Genomic DNA, 14,785 nt, shown 5'->3' on the forward strand with positions numbered 1-14,785 from the left:
TTTTTGAAGAAACACCCCTTTCCATTTTGAGTGATGTCTCTAATCTCATCCATTGGAGAAATCATGCTTAACATTATCACCATGTGTCAGGGCTCAACCCCACAACCTCTTGTAACCCAATTGGCAGCTCTCTCCTCTAGGCTAAGCCAGCACTTAGACAATTGCCTTGCTGAAACCTAGCCTTGTTGTGTATTTCTCAGGTTACCTAGTTCCTGCCTCCTGGTCCTGACCCCACCCCTGTTCCTGATTGCACTTCCTATAAAAGCCTGGCTTTGCCACTCCCTCAGTATGTGATTATTGTGTTCCTCCTCTGTGATCAAGCTCCTGGCCCTCTACTGCATATCGATACCTCCTGCTGATTTTGGCTTCTATTGACTACGCTTCAGTCTCATACATTTGTACTGCATACTGTGACTTCCTGATAATGACTCCAGGCTATTCTGACTACTCTCCAGTGACTGGCTCGACTACTACATCTATGGCTCCAATCCAGCATCAGAAAGACGCAACACCACGCTTGCTCATTACTGATGATGGTGCATGCGTGTGACATCAGTCCTGGCCAGGAAAGACTCGCAGCGCCTGTTTATTCAGTGTAGTGCCCTAAGGATGGAAAAGGGTGTTTCTTCAAGCACTAGGGTGGAAAAGAACCTGGACCGCAGGCAGTGGTGGACCGTCCATCGGATGGTCATCCACTAATTTGCATATGGTTCTAGATAAACATAAAGATATCTGGACAGTGGAGCCATGGTAAAAGACGAAAAGGTATGTATACATTCCACATGTAAAGGTCTGTGTAATATACAAATGCAATATAAATAAAGGTGATTATTATGTATAGATAATAGAGGTTATCCTCTGTTCAGAGTCTTCATCTATTAGCCAGATCAGAGAGTAACCCCAAAGAGTCTCTCACTCCTGCAGGGACGTGCCGTGTCCTCAGTATATGGACTGTCCATTTGCAGAAATATGAACTACAGCATGTTCCATCACAAGTAGAAAAGATACTAAATGTCATATCTGAAATACTCTTTGTCAAAAACAATCCAGACCCTAGAAGAAGTTGTCGCTTGACTGCAAAACTCGGCATGCAGTTACGTCCCACCATTGATAAAGTGATATTGGGAGTCGTATGTTGAAATTCTCCTAGGTGGTTTGTGTTTTCCTGGGCTGGCTAATCTATTTGAGAGAGGATTGATATATTTCAACCCCTGTTCTTAGAAGTTGCTGATAATTCATCTTTTGTGGGTGAAGTTGGTCTAATCCTTTTCCCCTAGATGCTGCCATCCAGATCAAGTTAAATAGTTGGTGTATTGATTGATATCTTGACAATTCTCCCCAGACTGTTTGGAGGTGTTGGGGATGCATGGGGACACACACACAAGGTGACTGGGCTCAGGACACCCATGACAGACTACCAGTAGAGAGGATTGTCTGATAAGCATCAGCAGTTTCAACTGTTTAGTTGTCTACCATCTAGAGACAGGTGGCACCATTGTTACAGGCCCCTATATCTGTCAGAAACATTTCCAGATGCTTGGCTGAAGGACATTTGGTCTCATGGCTCTCATTACGTGTACTGACTTTGACAATCCCCCCTTTGTTGTCTCTCTTTGCAGTGGCATCGTGAACAATTAAGCTGGACTGCTACGAAGTGAAACCCGATTTTCTTCAGTGACAAATCTTGGTTTAGTTGACTGACAATGGCTGTGTTTGTGTCTGGAGACTTTGAGGTGAGAACCTCAATCCTGCCCCCACTGCTGGTGTGATGATCTGGGGCCACTGCATAAGACAGTCAGCAACCCCTAGTAGTGGTACGAGGGACAATGGCAACTCAGCGATATGTCCAGGACATCCTGTAGCCAAATGTGTTCCTCTCATGGCAGGACATCCAAGAGGCTTTTTTCAGCAGGATAATGCTCTGCCGCATACACAAGGGGTTCACAGGAATGCCTCCACACATTGCCATACTTCCATGGCCTGTCTGGCACCAGATTTATTGTGAATAGAACATGTATGGGACTATCTGGGATGCCATCTTTGACGACCTACAAGTTTTTATGATTTATACACTCAGTTACTGCAAATTTGGAGTGATATGCTACTGGATACCATACAAAACCTGTATGTCTCATTGTCCGCCCATGTTCCATCTAGTATCCAAGCTAGAGGCGGACAAACAGGGTACTAGAGCCTCCATGCCTGCCCATATTACATTGTGTATCCAAGCTAGAAGCAGTACAACAGGGTACAACAACCTTTATATCCCCCGTATCACATCTTGTATCCAAGCTAGAGGTGGTACAACAAGGTGCTAGAGGTGGTACAACAGGGTGCTAGAGCCTTCATGCCTGCCTGTATCACATCTTGTATCCAAACTAGAGGCGGTACAACAGGGTACTAGAGCCACCATGCTTGTCCGTATCACATCTAGTTTTCAAGCTAGAGGTGACCAAACAGGGTACTAGAACCTCCATGCCGCCCGTATTACATCTTGTATCCAAGCTAGAGGTAGTATAACAGGGTACTAGAGCCTCCGTTCAAGGGGTCAGTTCTCCACAATAAATGATCCTTTTGTTCTGATATTGTAATCACTTATTTATATCAACGTTACAATCACTCTTAGAAAGTGTCATTCTGTTCCGACAACTTCTATGGGAGGGATGTTACTGACAACGAATGTGTATATATGTATACTGCTTCTCAGGGAAGTATTATGTTTTTTGACAATGAATGCAGTTCAGGCTGTAAAGTAGATTTCTAATCATTGGCTCCTGTCTAATAATAAAGCTCACATACATAGATTCTGGATGCTTTTACAGATCATTGATGTAATCTCCGTCTCTATAAAAGGTACATCATTATTTGAAAGCGATGACGTGTTCAACTAAATCCGGGTCTGAACGGAAATGTTTTGATGACAAAGGCATCCAAGAATTCAGCTATGTAATTTATAATGACATTCTACAACAGAAGAAAGATGTGCCGTCACACGTGGTGGGATCGTACAGTCTGAGCTCTACGGGTGACCTGGAGTTCACGATTGCTACAAAAGACATAAGATGGAAAAACCACATACAAGAAGTGAGTTCTCTTGGGATGTTTATTTCACAGCTCGGAGGTTACAGGGGTCAGTACTCTACTAGTATCTTATAGTAATGAGGAATGAATGCAACTTTATATCATGAACCCCTTACTGATTCTGTCTCTCTGTAACACGTGTGAAGAGGAAGGAGGCCGTGACTCTCATGCTTTAGAGCACATCTTGGATATTTTACCGAAGATCCCCTTATGTGCTGTATTCTCTAATGTACAAAGTGTGCAAAATGTCATCTTTTGGAAATTTATATTACTGTTCTATACATAAACCTTACCATAATCAGAAAATTTTCCATTAAAGCAAAGTCTTCAAGTACATAACCTTTTACCATTTACATTATGGTGAAGCCACTTAAAACACAGATCGGCAGCAGTACCCTATTTGGTACTGGTGTGGTGCAAAATCTCAAGGTTGCACCGTCTTAACCACCAGAAGTAACAAAAATCCAAAGGACAGGATTGCACAAGCTTATTAAATTTGCAAAGGTTTGTGATAGCTTTTACTACAGATGCATTAGACGTTCACAATATATCCAGGCAATGTTTCAGGCAGTATAGCCCATTATCAAGCAAAGAGCGAAAACATCAGAGTGTTGAAGTATAATTTAGAGGGCCTGACGGTTAAGTCTACCATATGATGCTGGTGGGGTGTGCCCTTCCACATTATACTTCAATTACTCTACACCACACACTGATGTTTTCTCTTGTTGCTTGAAAAAAGGGCTATACTGCCGGAAATGTTGCTTGGACATAGTGTAAACATCTAATACATCTGTAATAAAAGCATTCACAAGCTTTTGCAAATTCCAGAATCACATGCAATCCTATGTTTTGGCTTTTAGACATTATAGTGAAGCTCATCACCCTAAGAACTTCAAGAGTTGAGACGTGCAGATTGTTGTTGCCAATCCATCTTCGATGGCTCAAACTATTTCACCTCAAAGGTCTTGTATAGCTTAGGAGATTGCTAGTGTCCTGCTGCATCATGAAACCCACAATGATGAAGAGTTGACCACAGGCGAAGGCTTGAAGATTCTGGTTTTTTTCTTGCAATCTGTGGATTTATTTCATCTTACTAGCTTCAAAGCTCCTCACCTCATTGCACTTTATGTGTAATGCTTAGCAGAAGAAATACAGAATTCTTCTATCATCTTTTTTTTGTATAAATTCTTTATCTATAAATTTTGGGGTGCGTACAGAAAGGAAAAAGAGAAATCCACTTATCGGGATTGAAACCCGGAAAGCATGTGGGAAAGAAAAACAAGAAACCTTTTCTCTGCCAACATGCAGCGCATTATTAGCATAACAAATTCAAAGTGGACGATTCTGTTTAATTATCCCAATGGCATACAATGTTTAAATTGTAATAGAAAGTATATCTATGCTGAATTTTTTTCCTTTCCCCCTGCTTTCTCCCCCTTTTCCTTAAAATCGAGAGAGTGGTTTGTCATTAGGAAGCTTATGCGCTGCTATTAGGTAAGAGATTCTGTCTGTTTTTGTAGCCACTTACTCCAAGTCTCCAGATATCTATCCAGATTTTCATCTCGAAGGCATCTCGTTTTTTCATAGCTGCTCATTGTACCACTCTTGAATGACTGGGGAATCTGTATCTTTCCAATGTCTGGGAATTAATACTTTGGTGGCGTTTATGAGGAATGGAAGCAAGTCTGTCTTTCCCATGTTGCCAATAGCTGGATTCAAATTTAATAGTAGTAGTTGTGGGGTGAGAGTAATTTTTGTTCCTAAAATAGAATTGATCCTAGTTTGCAAGTCATACCAAAAGGGTTGAAGTAATGGTCAGGAGAACCATATATGTGCCTTTTGTTTTGAGACATCGCCAACAGAGTGAAGAGTAGTTTTGATCTATTTTGTTAAGAAGTTCGGGGGTTTTGTACCATCTTGATATGATCTTGTGGTTTAGTTTCTGAAATATTAAGCTTGAGTGTGAGTTTTAAAGGATTTGTTTCACTTCTTCTGGAGAGAATGATATATCTAAATCTCTCTCCCAGCTAGCTATATAGGAGGGTATTTCTCCGTTGTACAGAAGGGTTTGGTAAATTTTATAGATCTTCCTCTTAGTGTGATAATGCTTCCACATTAATTTATGAAAACGTAAGTCATGGTTAGTATTAAGTATATCTGCTTGGCATAGGGAGATCGAGTCCTTAATAATATGAAAGTCTTTGTCGCTAAGATGAGGGAGTCCTAGTTTATTTTTAAGCATATTTTGGGAAAGAAATATATTATTTTCATATAACTCCAGAGAGCAAGTGGAGGTGAAATTGGGGATACTTGATAGCAAATTTTTAATAAGCTTAAATTTGTTGGGTATTAGGTTTAGGAAGGGTGTATATCCACTAATATTTGGGATAAATCTTAGTTTTTTTGTTGAATTTCTGCCATATTTTAAGTGACAGGGTTGTTATTGGATTTCCTGTCTCTTTAAGATTGGGTTTATTATAAGGGGTGGTCCAGACCAGATGTTGAAATTTTGTCATTAAAGACTGTAGTTCTAGATCAACCCATAATTTGTGTTTTGGAGCATGAGTTAGGTCAATTATTCGGTTGAGATGAACTGTATTTTTAGAAGTTTCAAAGTCTGGTAGACCAATACCTCCAAGTTCCCTATGCTTGACTAGAGTTGTATATTTTTTTGTTTTGCCAAATAAATTTAATGATCAAGCTCTTTAATTTGTTGAAAACATTTTGCGGGATATCTATAAGTAGTACTTGTAGAAGGTAGAGGATTTTCAGGAGGATTACCATTTTTTTTTAGGTTTTTCCTGCCGAACCATGAAATTTGCAAAGATTTCCATGGGTTTAAGTCACTTTCTATTTTTCCTGGGATGAGAACGAAATTCAGGTCATATAAGTTAGATATATTGGGGGATATTTTTGTCCCAAGATATGTAATGTAAACATGAGTGTTTTTAAAAGGGGATGATTTGGTTAGAGATGACCAGGTTGTCTTGTCCATGTTTATATTGATAAGTTCAGATTTAGTAAAATTTAGTTTGAAGTTGGAGATTTGGCTAAAACTTCCAAATTCCTTAAATAGGGGTTTGAGAGATTTGTGGGGGTAAGTGAGAATAAGGAGCATAATATCTGCAAAGGATGCTGCTTTATGTTCTTTCTGTCCACATATTAAGCCCTTTATGAGTTTATTCTGCCTAATTCTTTCAGAGAAAACTTCCATTGAGAGGATGAATAGTAGTGGGGAGAGAGGGCATCCTTGTCTTGTGCTGTTTATTTTAATCCTTTTCAATCCACTGTCTGATGTCTTCCTACATTCTGATTAAAGTTTGTACAGCTCCAATGTCAGACGACGTCTAACAGGGTATTCTTACTATCTATTGCCAGACACTCTGCTGTCGGAGCCTCTCTGGCGCACACACTGGCTTTAGCCAGCAGATGGCACCATTGTATAACAGTAAAAAGAGAAAGCCTTTTAGGAAACCCTGAACCCAAAATTGGATTGGAAAGGGTTAAAAGAGGTAGAGTTCTCCGTTGATTTTGATTTTCACTGAGGGTTCCTTGTATAAGGCCATAATGTTATCAATAAAGATATCTGGGAAATAAATTTTTTTTAAAGTCATTTTGAGAAAAAGCCAGCTTTCCCTGTCGAATGCATTGGTTATGAGCAGGGCCAGTGGAGTTTTTGTACGCTTAGCGTAATGGATTATGTTGAGTATTCTGGTTGCATTGTCTTTGGCTTCTCTATGGGGTATAAAACCTACTTGTTCTGCATAAATTAGGTTAGGTAATAGTCTTGATTCTATCAGCGAGGATTTTCGCATACAGTTTAATATCATTATTAATTAATGAAATAGGTCTGTAGCTTTTGCAGAGGGATTCATCTTTGTCCTCTTTAGGAATAAGAGATATATATGGGCAGTTAGTGATTCCTTTAAGAAGTGATTTGTATTGCTAATCTGATTGAAGTAGTGCTGAAGTTGTGGGGATAGGACTTCTTTGTATGTTTTATAATATACAGAGCTAAATCCATCTGGGCCTGGGCTTTTACCCTTTGGGAGGGAATTAATGGCATCTTCAATTTCAGTCAAGCTGATTGGATTGGCTAGAGAAAATTTTGGGGGTTCTGAGATCTGAGGGAGAGAAATGGAGTCTAAGATTTTTTGAATTGCAACCGATTTATTGAATTTGCTGTTACCTTGCTTATCTAAATTGTAAAAATCTGAGTAGTAGAAGCTAAATATCTTTGCTATATCCTGTTTTGTAATGTAAGTGTTCATTTTTATCTTTGATTTTGTTGATAAAAGTTTTAAAGTTTTGTTTTTTGATTAGGGCAGCAAGACCTTTCCCACATTTGTCTGACAATGTGTAATGTTTAAATCTTGTGTAAAAAGGTGTTTTTTTCCATTTTTAGATTGAGGAGTTCTCTTAGCCGCATCGGCGCCCGTGTGACTGAGCCCTAATTAGGAACAATAATAAATTCAATAAATTTTGCCCATTTGACTGGGCAAATAAACACAAGACATTCATGACATTTTATCTAGTGGTATATTGGTTTTGGTTTTTTTTGTGACAGAGTTCTAAAGTTTTTATTTGTTCTACGAGGGTGATCATTTCTTTCTCTTTGTTTCCTTTTTTCTTCAGAAGCCAATTTGAATCAGTAGGCCTCTAATGACTGCTTAATAGGCTTCCCACATAAGTGCAGGGTTTGTCGCATGGATTTCATTTTCTCTAATATATGCTTGGATGCTTTGCTTAATGGTTTCAATATTCTCCTTTTCTTTAAAAAGGCTATCATTTAATTTCCAATTGATTAGACATCTTTTCTTGGGGAAGAGTGCAAGGTTTAGGAAAAAGGGGGCGTGATCCGAGTATAAGATAGTCATATACAGCCTTGGTCACTCACCCAATCAAGGAGTGGGATACATATATAATCTATCCTAGAGTATTTTTTGTGCACTGTGGAATAAAAGAAATACTCCCTGGTAGCAGGATTGGAGATTCTCCAAAAATCAACCAGATGCAACTCCGAGAAAAGACTTCAGATTTTTTTGAGCTTTGAGAAAGGTATTGAGGACGCACTATTTGAGGTATCTATAGAGGGTTGTAAGGGTACATTAAAGTCTCCACCCAAAAATAGATGCCACTCTTTGAAATTTTCTAATTGGTCAAATATGGAGGAAAAAAATTACCTGGTTGGTGTTTGGAGCCTTAGTCACAGAAGAACCCTAAAATAATCTTTATTGATATGCATTAAAAACGTTGGGCTTAGAAAAATCCACAATTAGTAAAGACAAAACGTACACAAATAGACAAGACACGTGTGCTCTTCCTTCACACAATATCACGAAAAGGTGGTTCATACAGAGTTCAAATGATGATTTCAGATGTACGTTATATCCAAAACTGATTTTTTCCGTAAGAACCTCCCACAAAAGATTTTTTTTTAAAATGGGAGATTGGAGGGTCTCCAGTATCTAAATTCAAGCCTAAGAAATCTTATGGAATATTGACTGTCACGATTCAGTATTGGTGTAGTATCTTACAGTCTGATACTTATTCCCCCTGTAGGTTAATTAACTGGATAGACTACCTCCACTCCTATAAAGCAATTTAGCCTATATAGGTAAACAGGTTATGCCCTAACATTTATTGATGTCAATATAGTATTGATGTCAATGTAATTGAATAGGCAGTAGTCCCATAAATAGAGATCTACTGGTAAACATAAATTGATAGTATAGTTTCCAAACAAGATAATTGTGGTTCAATGCATTTCAGTTGGACCTACAACTTTTCAAGAACCAGGTGGTCAGAGATTTCAGAAATGACCAGGAGGGGGTCTGGTGTATTGACACCCATTCCTAGACATTAGGGTGGAGATCTGATGTATGTCTCCCCACTCCTAAACAAAGCCGTAAATGACTAAATGATAATGGACATATATTTTAGTGTCCAAACAGTTGCTTCCCAAGTCTCATATCTTGAGACTGGGTAGATGTTTCGGAGTGCAGTGGAGGGTAGTGCTTAATTCTGATATTCTGATATATATTTATTTAGAGCATCTTGCATTCCTTGCACACACTCACATCTATAGCTCTCTCCAAACCAGTATGGAGATGGTAAATCTTAGACTAGACCTGCATGCCCTGTTACCAAACAGAACAGGGTCTAATCTGTTTGATATTATATCTAGTCAAGACCTAGGTCAATTAATATGACCAGATTAGTGCACAGTCTGAGCTAAGCAACGACGCAAAGAAGGGGACAATACCCCAATAGGCTAAGTATAGATAGAAAATGATATAGCCTCCAGCCCTGACGGTGGGTTGGGTGCACTAATCTGGTCATATTAATTAACCTTGATCTCGACTAGACATAATATGAAGCAGGTAGGAGATGGCCGTACTTCCGTCTTGAAGTACGGCCGTCTCCTACCTGCAGTCACACGGGCGCCTATGCGCCCGTGTGACTGAGCCCTAGTTGGGAACAATAATAAATTCAATAAATTTTGCCCATTTGATGGGGAAAATAAACACAAGACATTCATGACATTTTATCAGTTATTAGTTATAGAAAAAATATAATGAAATGTTTTTAGTATAATAAAAATATAAAAAAATTAAGTCTGTAAACCACTGTATGAAATGTAGTGTTGAGCTTTGCTAGAACAATACTAAAGCAATGCTAGTATAAGATGCTAAATATCAGAGAAATCAATATATAATAAATTCCAATCTTTCTATGCTAGAAATGATATAAAAATAATAGTGATGACCAGGAGCATAATATAATCAAGAATCAGAGTCAAATACTGTAATGATAATACAATAATAATATAATACTCATATTAAAAATGTGTGACTAAAATGGCGTAAAATATATGATAAAAGTAGAAGGTGATGGAGCAGAGTACTATAATATTTAGGGGTGAAAAATATATATATATCTTATATATATAAAAAAACAAAATCTTTTTGCTTGTTTGTGTTGTATACAAATCCTTGTTACTAGAGCTCAGCTTTCATTTCCCTTACTGTACTGTGGTCGGTTGCTGTTTCTTATACTGCTGAGGTAAAATGAAAGATGCGGTGTGATTGGTTGCTATTCTGTATACTACTGAGGTAAATACCCTGTTTCCCTGAAAATTAAGACAGTGTCTTATATAAATTTTTGCTCGCAGATGCACTAGGTCTTATTTTCAGGGGATGTCTTATTTTTCCATGAAGAAGACTTTACATTTATTGTTGATCCAAAAAAATGAAGATTTATTATATACTGTACAGTAGTTGTCATCACAAACCAGCAGAATCAGACAAACTGAATCCTATCAAGAATTTCTTGTTACTACCATTATTTCCATGTACAACAATCTATGAAACACTTACTGATCCCGATATTTATGAACACAAAGTAAGATTTATTCAGTGACAGTCATGTCATCTTCTGGAGCATCATAACAATCTAAACCCTGAATTTCCTGGCAAATTTCTTGTGATCCATTTCTTTCAGAATCATTGGCCCAAATTTCTCATATCTAGCAATAACACTGTCCTTAAATGAGTACTTCTTGTCTTGCCTGGCACACACGGGGCCACAAAAAATAAGGGCTGTAAAGTACCTGGCTCTCACACACTGTTTGGAGACTGTAACGATCACCCACAGTAGGTCCTGGACCACTTGCACAGCAGGGACAGTATTGCAGCTTCCAGCCACCAGGGGGAGCTCATCACAGCAGACTCGCACAGCAGGGACAGAGCTAGGTCTAACTTTTGGGGGAGGCCTTATATTTAGCACTTCAGCAAAACCTCTACTAGGTCTTATTTTCAGAGCATGTCTTATTTTTTGGAAACATGGTAGGTCCTAAATAGGAAAAGTAAAGGAGTCACAACTTGATTATTCATTTCTAAGCGCATACATAATTGACCCCCTATGAAATGTAACTAATACCACATCTGTAGAAACATGAATTTTGGCATGACCATTCTTTAGGTCATAAAAAGGAAAAGTAAAGGGGTCGCAGAAACATAAGCCGGTCTGAAGCAGCTGAGATGGAAGATTAAAACTGAAAGTAAAACAATGAGCCTCTACCTTAATTTAAAGAAGACTTAAATTATGACAACTACATAAAATGACCAAGTTCAAATGAGGTGATAGAATGTGATCAGTCGCTAGAAAAGTCTATAATGCTTGGACAGATGAGCGGCAAAAGAAGACCTGGAGCCAAGGGACATGATGGCTGATACTGTCAAAGCTGATACTGGCATGGATATCACACAACTGAAAGAAGCAGAGCAAAACCACTAAAGGAATAGTAGATTAGATTTGATTCAGGGCTTTTTTCCCCTCCAAATAAAAGTTTCTAAAAGAGATTGAAGATTTTTTTAAGGTAAGAAATTGTCAAACATATTAGGTACATTACACAAGAAATATAGGATTTTGAGAAGAATTAACCTCTTAACCACTGAGATTCTAACCAAACCAGTAAGTGAAATATCTTTTAAAAATGTGGGAATAAGTTGTGGATTGGGGTGGGAAGCATTAATGTCATCCTTGAGATTGTATAGCAAACTATAGCATTTAGCTAATTCTTTGGCTATTTCACGAAGATTCATAATTGTATTCTTGTGTGGGTCTAACAGATAAGGAATTCTAGTTCTAGTTTCTTTGACCTTAATTCTATTGGCAAGGATTTTAGAAGCTTTATTCCTTTGTGTATATTGCTTGAGTTTAACTTTACAGAGATAAAGTAATGTCTTTATCTGAAGAGTATGGGAGGATGAACTTGGATCCAGTGTTAGCTAAATTTAAACAAAAGCAAGAGGTTTGGTGTAAGCTTCCCCTGTCGATTATAGGAAGGGTGAATTTAATTAAAATGGACATGGATGCCGAAGTTGTTTTACCTGCTTCACAATTTACCTCACTGGATTACACAATGTTTTTTCTATAGAGTTAATAGAATACTTAAAGCACTGATATGGAAGGAAAAAGCCCCGCATATTAGGTTAGAAGTACTGTGCAACTCTAAGAAGGAGGGAGCCCTGGCTTTTCCCAACCCCCATTTTTTGGGCATTCCTTCAAATCAATGTCTGACCCTTTAGACAGATCTTTAGAGCAATGATTGGGAATTGGAAATCAAACCAGAATCCATATAGACAGGTGTTTTGGGTTTTTTTGCCCCTCATCAGTGTGCAGTAGAATCCTTGGCTTAGCTAGTGAGAGGCATATGACGTGAGTCAAATGGTGTAACATTGATTTGAAGGAATGCTGCCATCCAATAGGCGGTGCTGCAGTGTTATTGTGGCATCTCCCTTATTTGCATATTTCCCAGAGGAGCATGCATGGCCTTATAGGTCTCCTCTCTCACCTTTTTGGTGCTCTCCTTGAGGAGTGATGTTACCTCTGCTGAAATTAACTAATGTAACACATTCAAACCTACACAACAGAAACTGGGGAGACTGTGACCTACAAGGGAAAGTGTTAACATACTGCAGCAAACAGAAGTTTTAATATAACTGGAGTGTGGATAGTTTTTTTTACTCACCCTCATAGCATTAGTGTGATGTCATCATGAACCATTTGTTACAATTACTTGACAACTCTTATAACCTATCATGGTTTTAGTGATGTTATTACTTATTTACTATAATTGGCATTTAATGACAAACATTCAAAATCCATTCAGCCAACCAGATTCTGTAGCAATAAAAAAAGAAACAGTGCAAAATTCATTTGCTTCCTGCAGGTCCCAAAATTCCGATGTTCAGCAAGCTGCTTACCAGGACAGAAGAAGGTGACAACTTCTAGTATCCACCTCTGCTGTTATGATTGTGTCCCATGTTCGGAAGGAGAAATATCTAATATATCAGGTAGATTCAATCTCACATCTGTCTTACTCCAGTAATATATAATATAATCAATAACCTCCTATAATGGACATGAGGCTTATATCCTGGCTCGGAAGCTGTTTCTAGCCAAGGACAAACTCTAATGAGCTTAGTATCACAGATGCACTCCAAAATTGGGCTCATTTTAAGTCCACCTAAGGCACAGAGAAGTTTGTATGCCCTCTTCTATTCATTTTGTTCAGCCATTTCGATCAAATTCATTGCTGTTAGGCTCATAAGGTGAAGCATACAACTATACAATCCAAAAAGACACATGGGGCAGCAGCTGCCAGAGGCACCTTTATTCATCACTTATTACTAACAGTAAAGCTGCTGCTATTCAGATCAGTAATAACCAAATGCGGGAAAATCCAACTAAGAGCAACCACGAACCAGGAGGGTGGAGCTCTGATCCCCAACTGCAACCAGAAAGAAAAGTCCTTGTGTAGGTCAAGAGAACAAGTAATAAATCAGCTCATGTAACCACAAGTAATGACCCCTCTCTCACATGTACTTTGTATTATAGATAGTGAAACCTGTAGGAGATGTCCAGAAGATGCGTGGTCACATGAGAACAGAACATTCTGCATCCTGAAGGAGATGGAATATTTATCTTATACTGAAGACATTATTTCTGTAGCTTTTTCCGGTTTCTCCTTTTTTTTCTGTCTTCTGACTATTCTAATTCTTACCATTTTTATCTCCAAACGTGATACCCCGATTGTGAGAGCGAATAACAAGAACCTGAGCTTTGTCCTCCTGCTCTCCATCATGCTGAGCTTCCTCTGTGTCTTCTTGTTTCTCGGCCATCCTGTGGATGAAACCTGCATGTTACGTCAGATCTCTACTGGAATACTACTCTCAGTATCCATCTCCTCATTGTTGGCCAAGACCATAATGGTTTGCATTGCATTCAAAGCCACCAAGCCTAGAAGTGTGTGGAGAAGATGGACTGGAGTAAAGCTTCCTAATTGTGTGCTTCTGATCTGCTCCTCCGTCCAGGTTGCCCTATGTATGAGGTGGGTGACCCTCTCTGCTCCCTTCCAGGAGCTGGACATACACTCTTATAAGGAGAAGATGGTCGTTCAGTGTAATGAAGGCTCAGATCTTTGCTTCTACTCTGTCCTGGGTTATATGGGGATTCTGGCCGCTGTTAGTTTTATTACAGCTTTCTTGGCCAGGGCATTACCGGACAGTTTTAATGAGGCCAAGTACATCACCTTCAGCATGCTGGTGTTCTGCAGCGTCTGGATAGCCATGATCCCGGCATATCTTAGTACCAAAGGCAAATACATGGTGGCCGTGGAGATATTCGCCATCCTGACTTCTAACGCTGGACTGCTGGGATGTATATTCCTACCAAAATGTTATATCATTCTGCTCAGGTCTAATCTAAATACAAGAAAACATATCCTAGATAGATAGTCAGTCTCCACTTCCTTCACATGTTGATGACTTGGTTTTACAATCCTTTGTTATGGTGTAAAGAGGTGAAATGATGAAAATTGTCAGTGTCCATATATTTCTAGACCCAACTGTATGTACGTTTCCCTGCTTTCTAATGTTATAATAGTAAAGCTGATATAACAGTTCTGGATTTGTAGTTTTGGTGGTTGCTTACATTAAGTAAATTTCAAGACAACTTAGGATATCATAAGGTTTAGAACTCAGGCAGAAGTAACCAGCATGATAGGATGCAACTGTCCTATTTTTTTTCAACACTTTTTCCTGAAATGGACCAAATGGGAGAAAAGAGTATGCAAATTTGCCCAAAGGTGGCATTTCTTTTTTTCAAATGTCTTCCAATTCCTGTGGGATATTGATGA

At 38.7% G+C, this 14,785-nt stretch overlaps 1 protein-coding gene across 1 annotated transcript; it reads left to right on the forward strand.

Moving 5' to 3' along the window:
• Nucleotides 1-747: 747 nt before the first annotated feature.
• On the forward strand, nt 748-14,384 carry LOC136581806 (vomeronasal type-2 receptor 26-like). Its single transcript, XM_066582430.1, has 5 exons — nt 748-765; nt 966-1,130; nt 2,854-3,084; nt 12,818-12,941; nt 13,486-14,384. Exons 1-5 carry the CDS (start codon nt 748-750, stop codon nt 14,382-14,384), a joined length of 1,437 nt encoding a protein of 478 aa, XP_066438527.1.
• The last annotated feature ends 401 nt before the right edge of the window (nt 14,385-14,785 follow it).

Source organism: Eleutherodactylus coqui, chromosome 11 (assembly GCF_035609145.1).
Source record: "Eleutherodactylus coqui strain aEleCoq1 chromosome 11, aEleCoq1.hap1, whole genome shotgun sequence".
Lineage (NCBI taxonomy): Eukaryota > Metazoa > Chordata > Amphibia > Anura > Eleutherodactylidae > Eleutherodactylus > Eleutherodactylus coqui.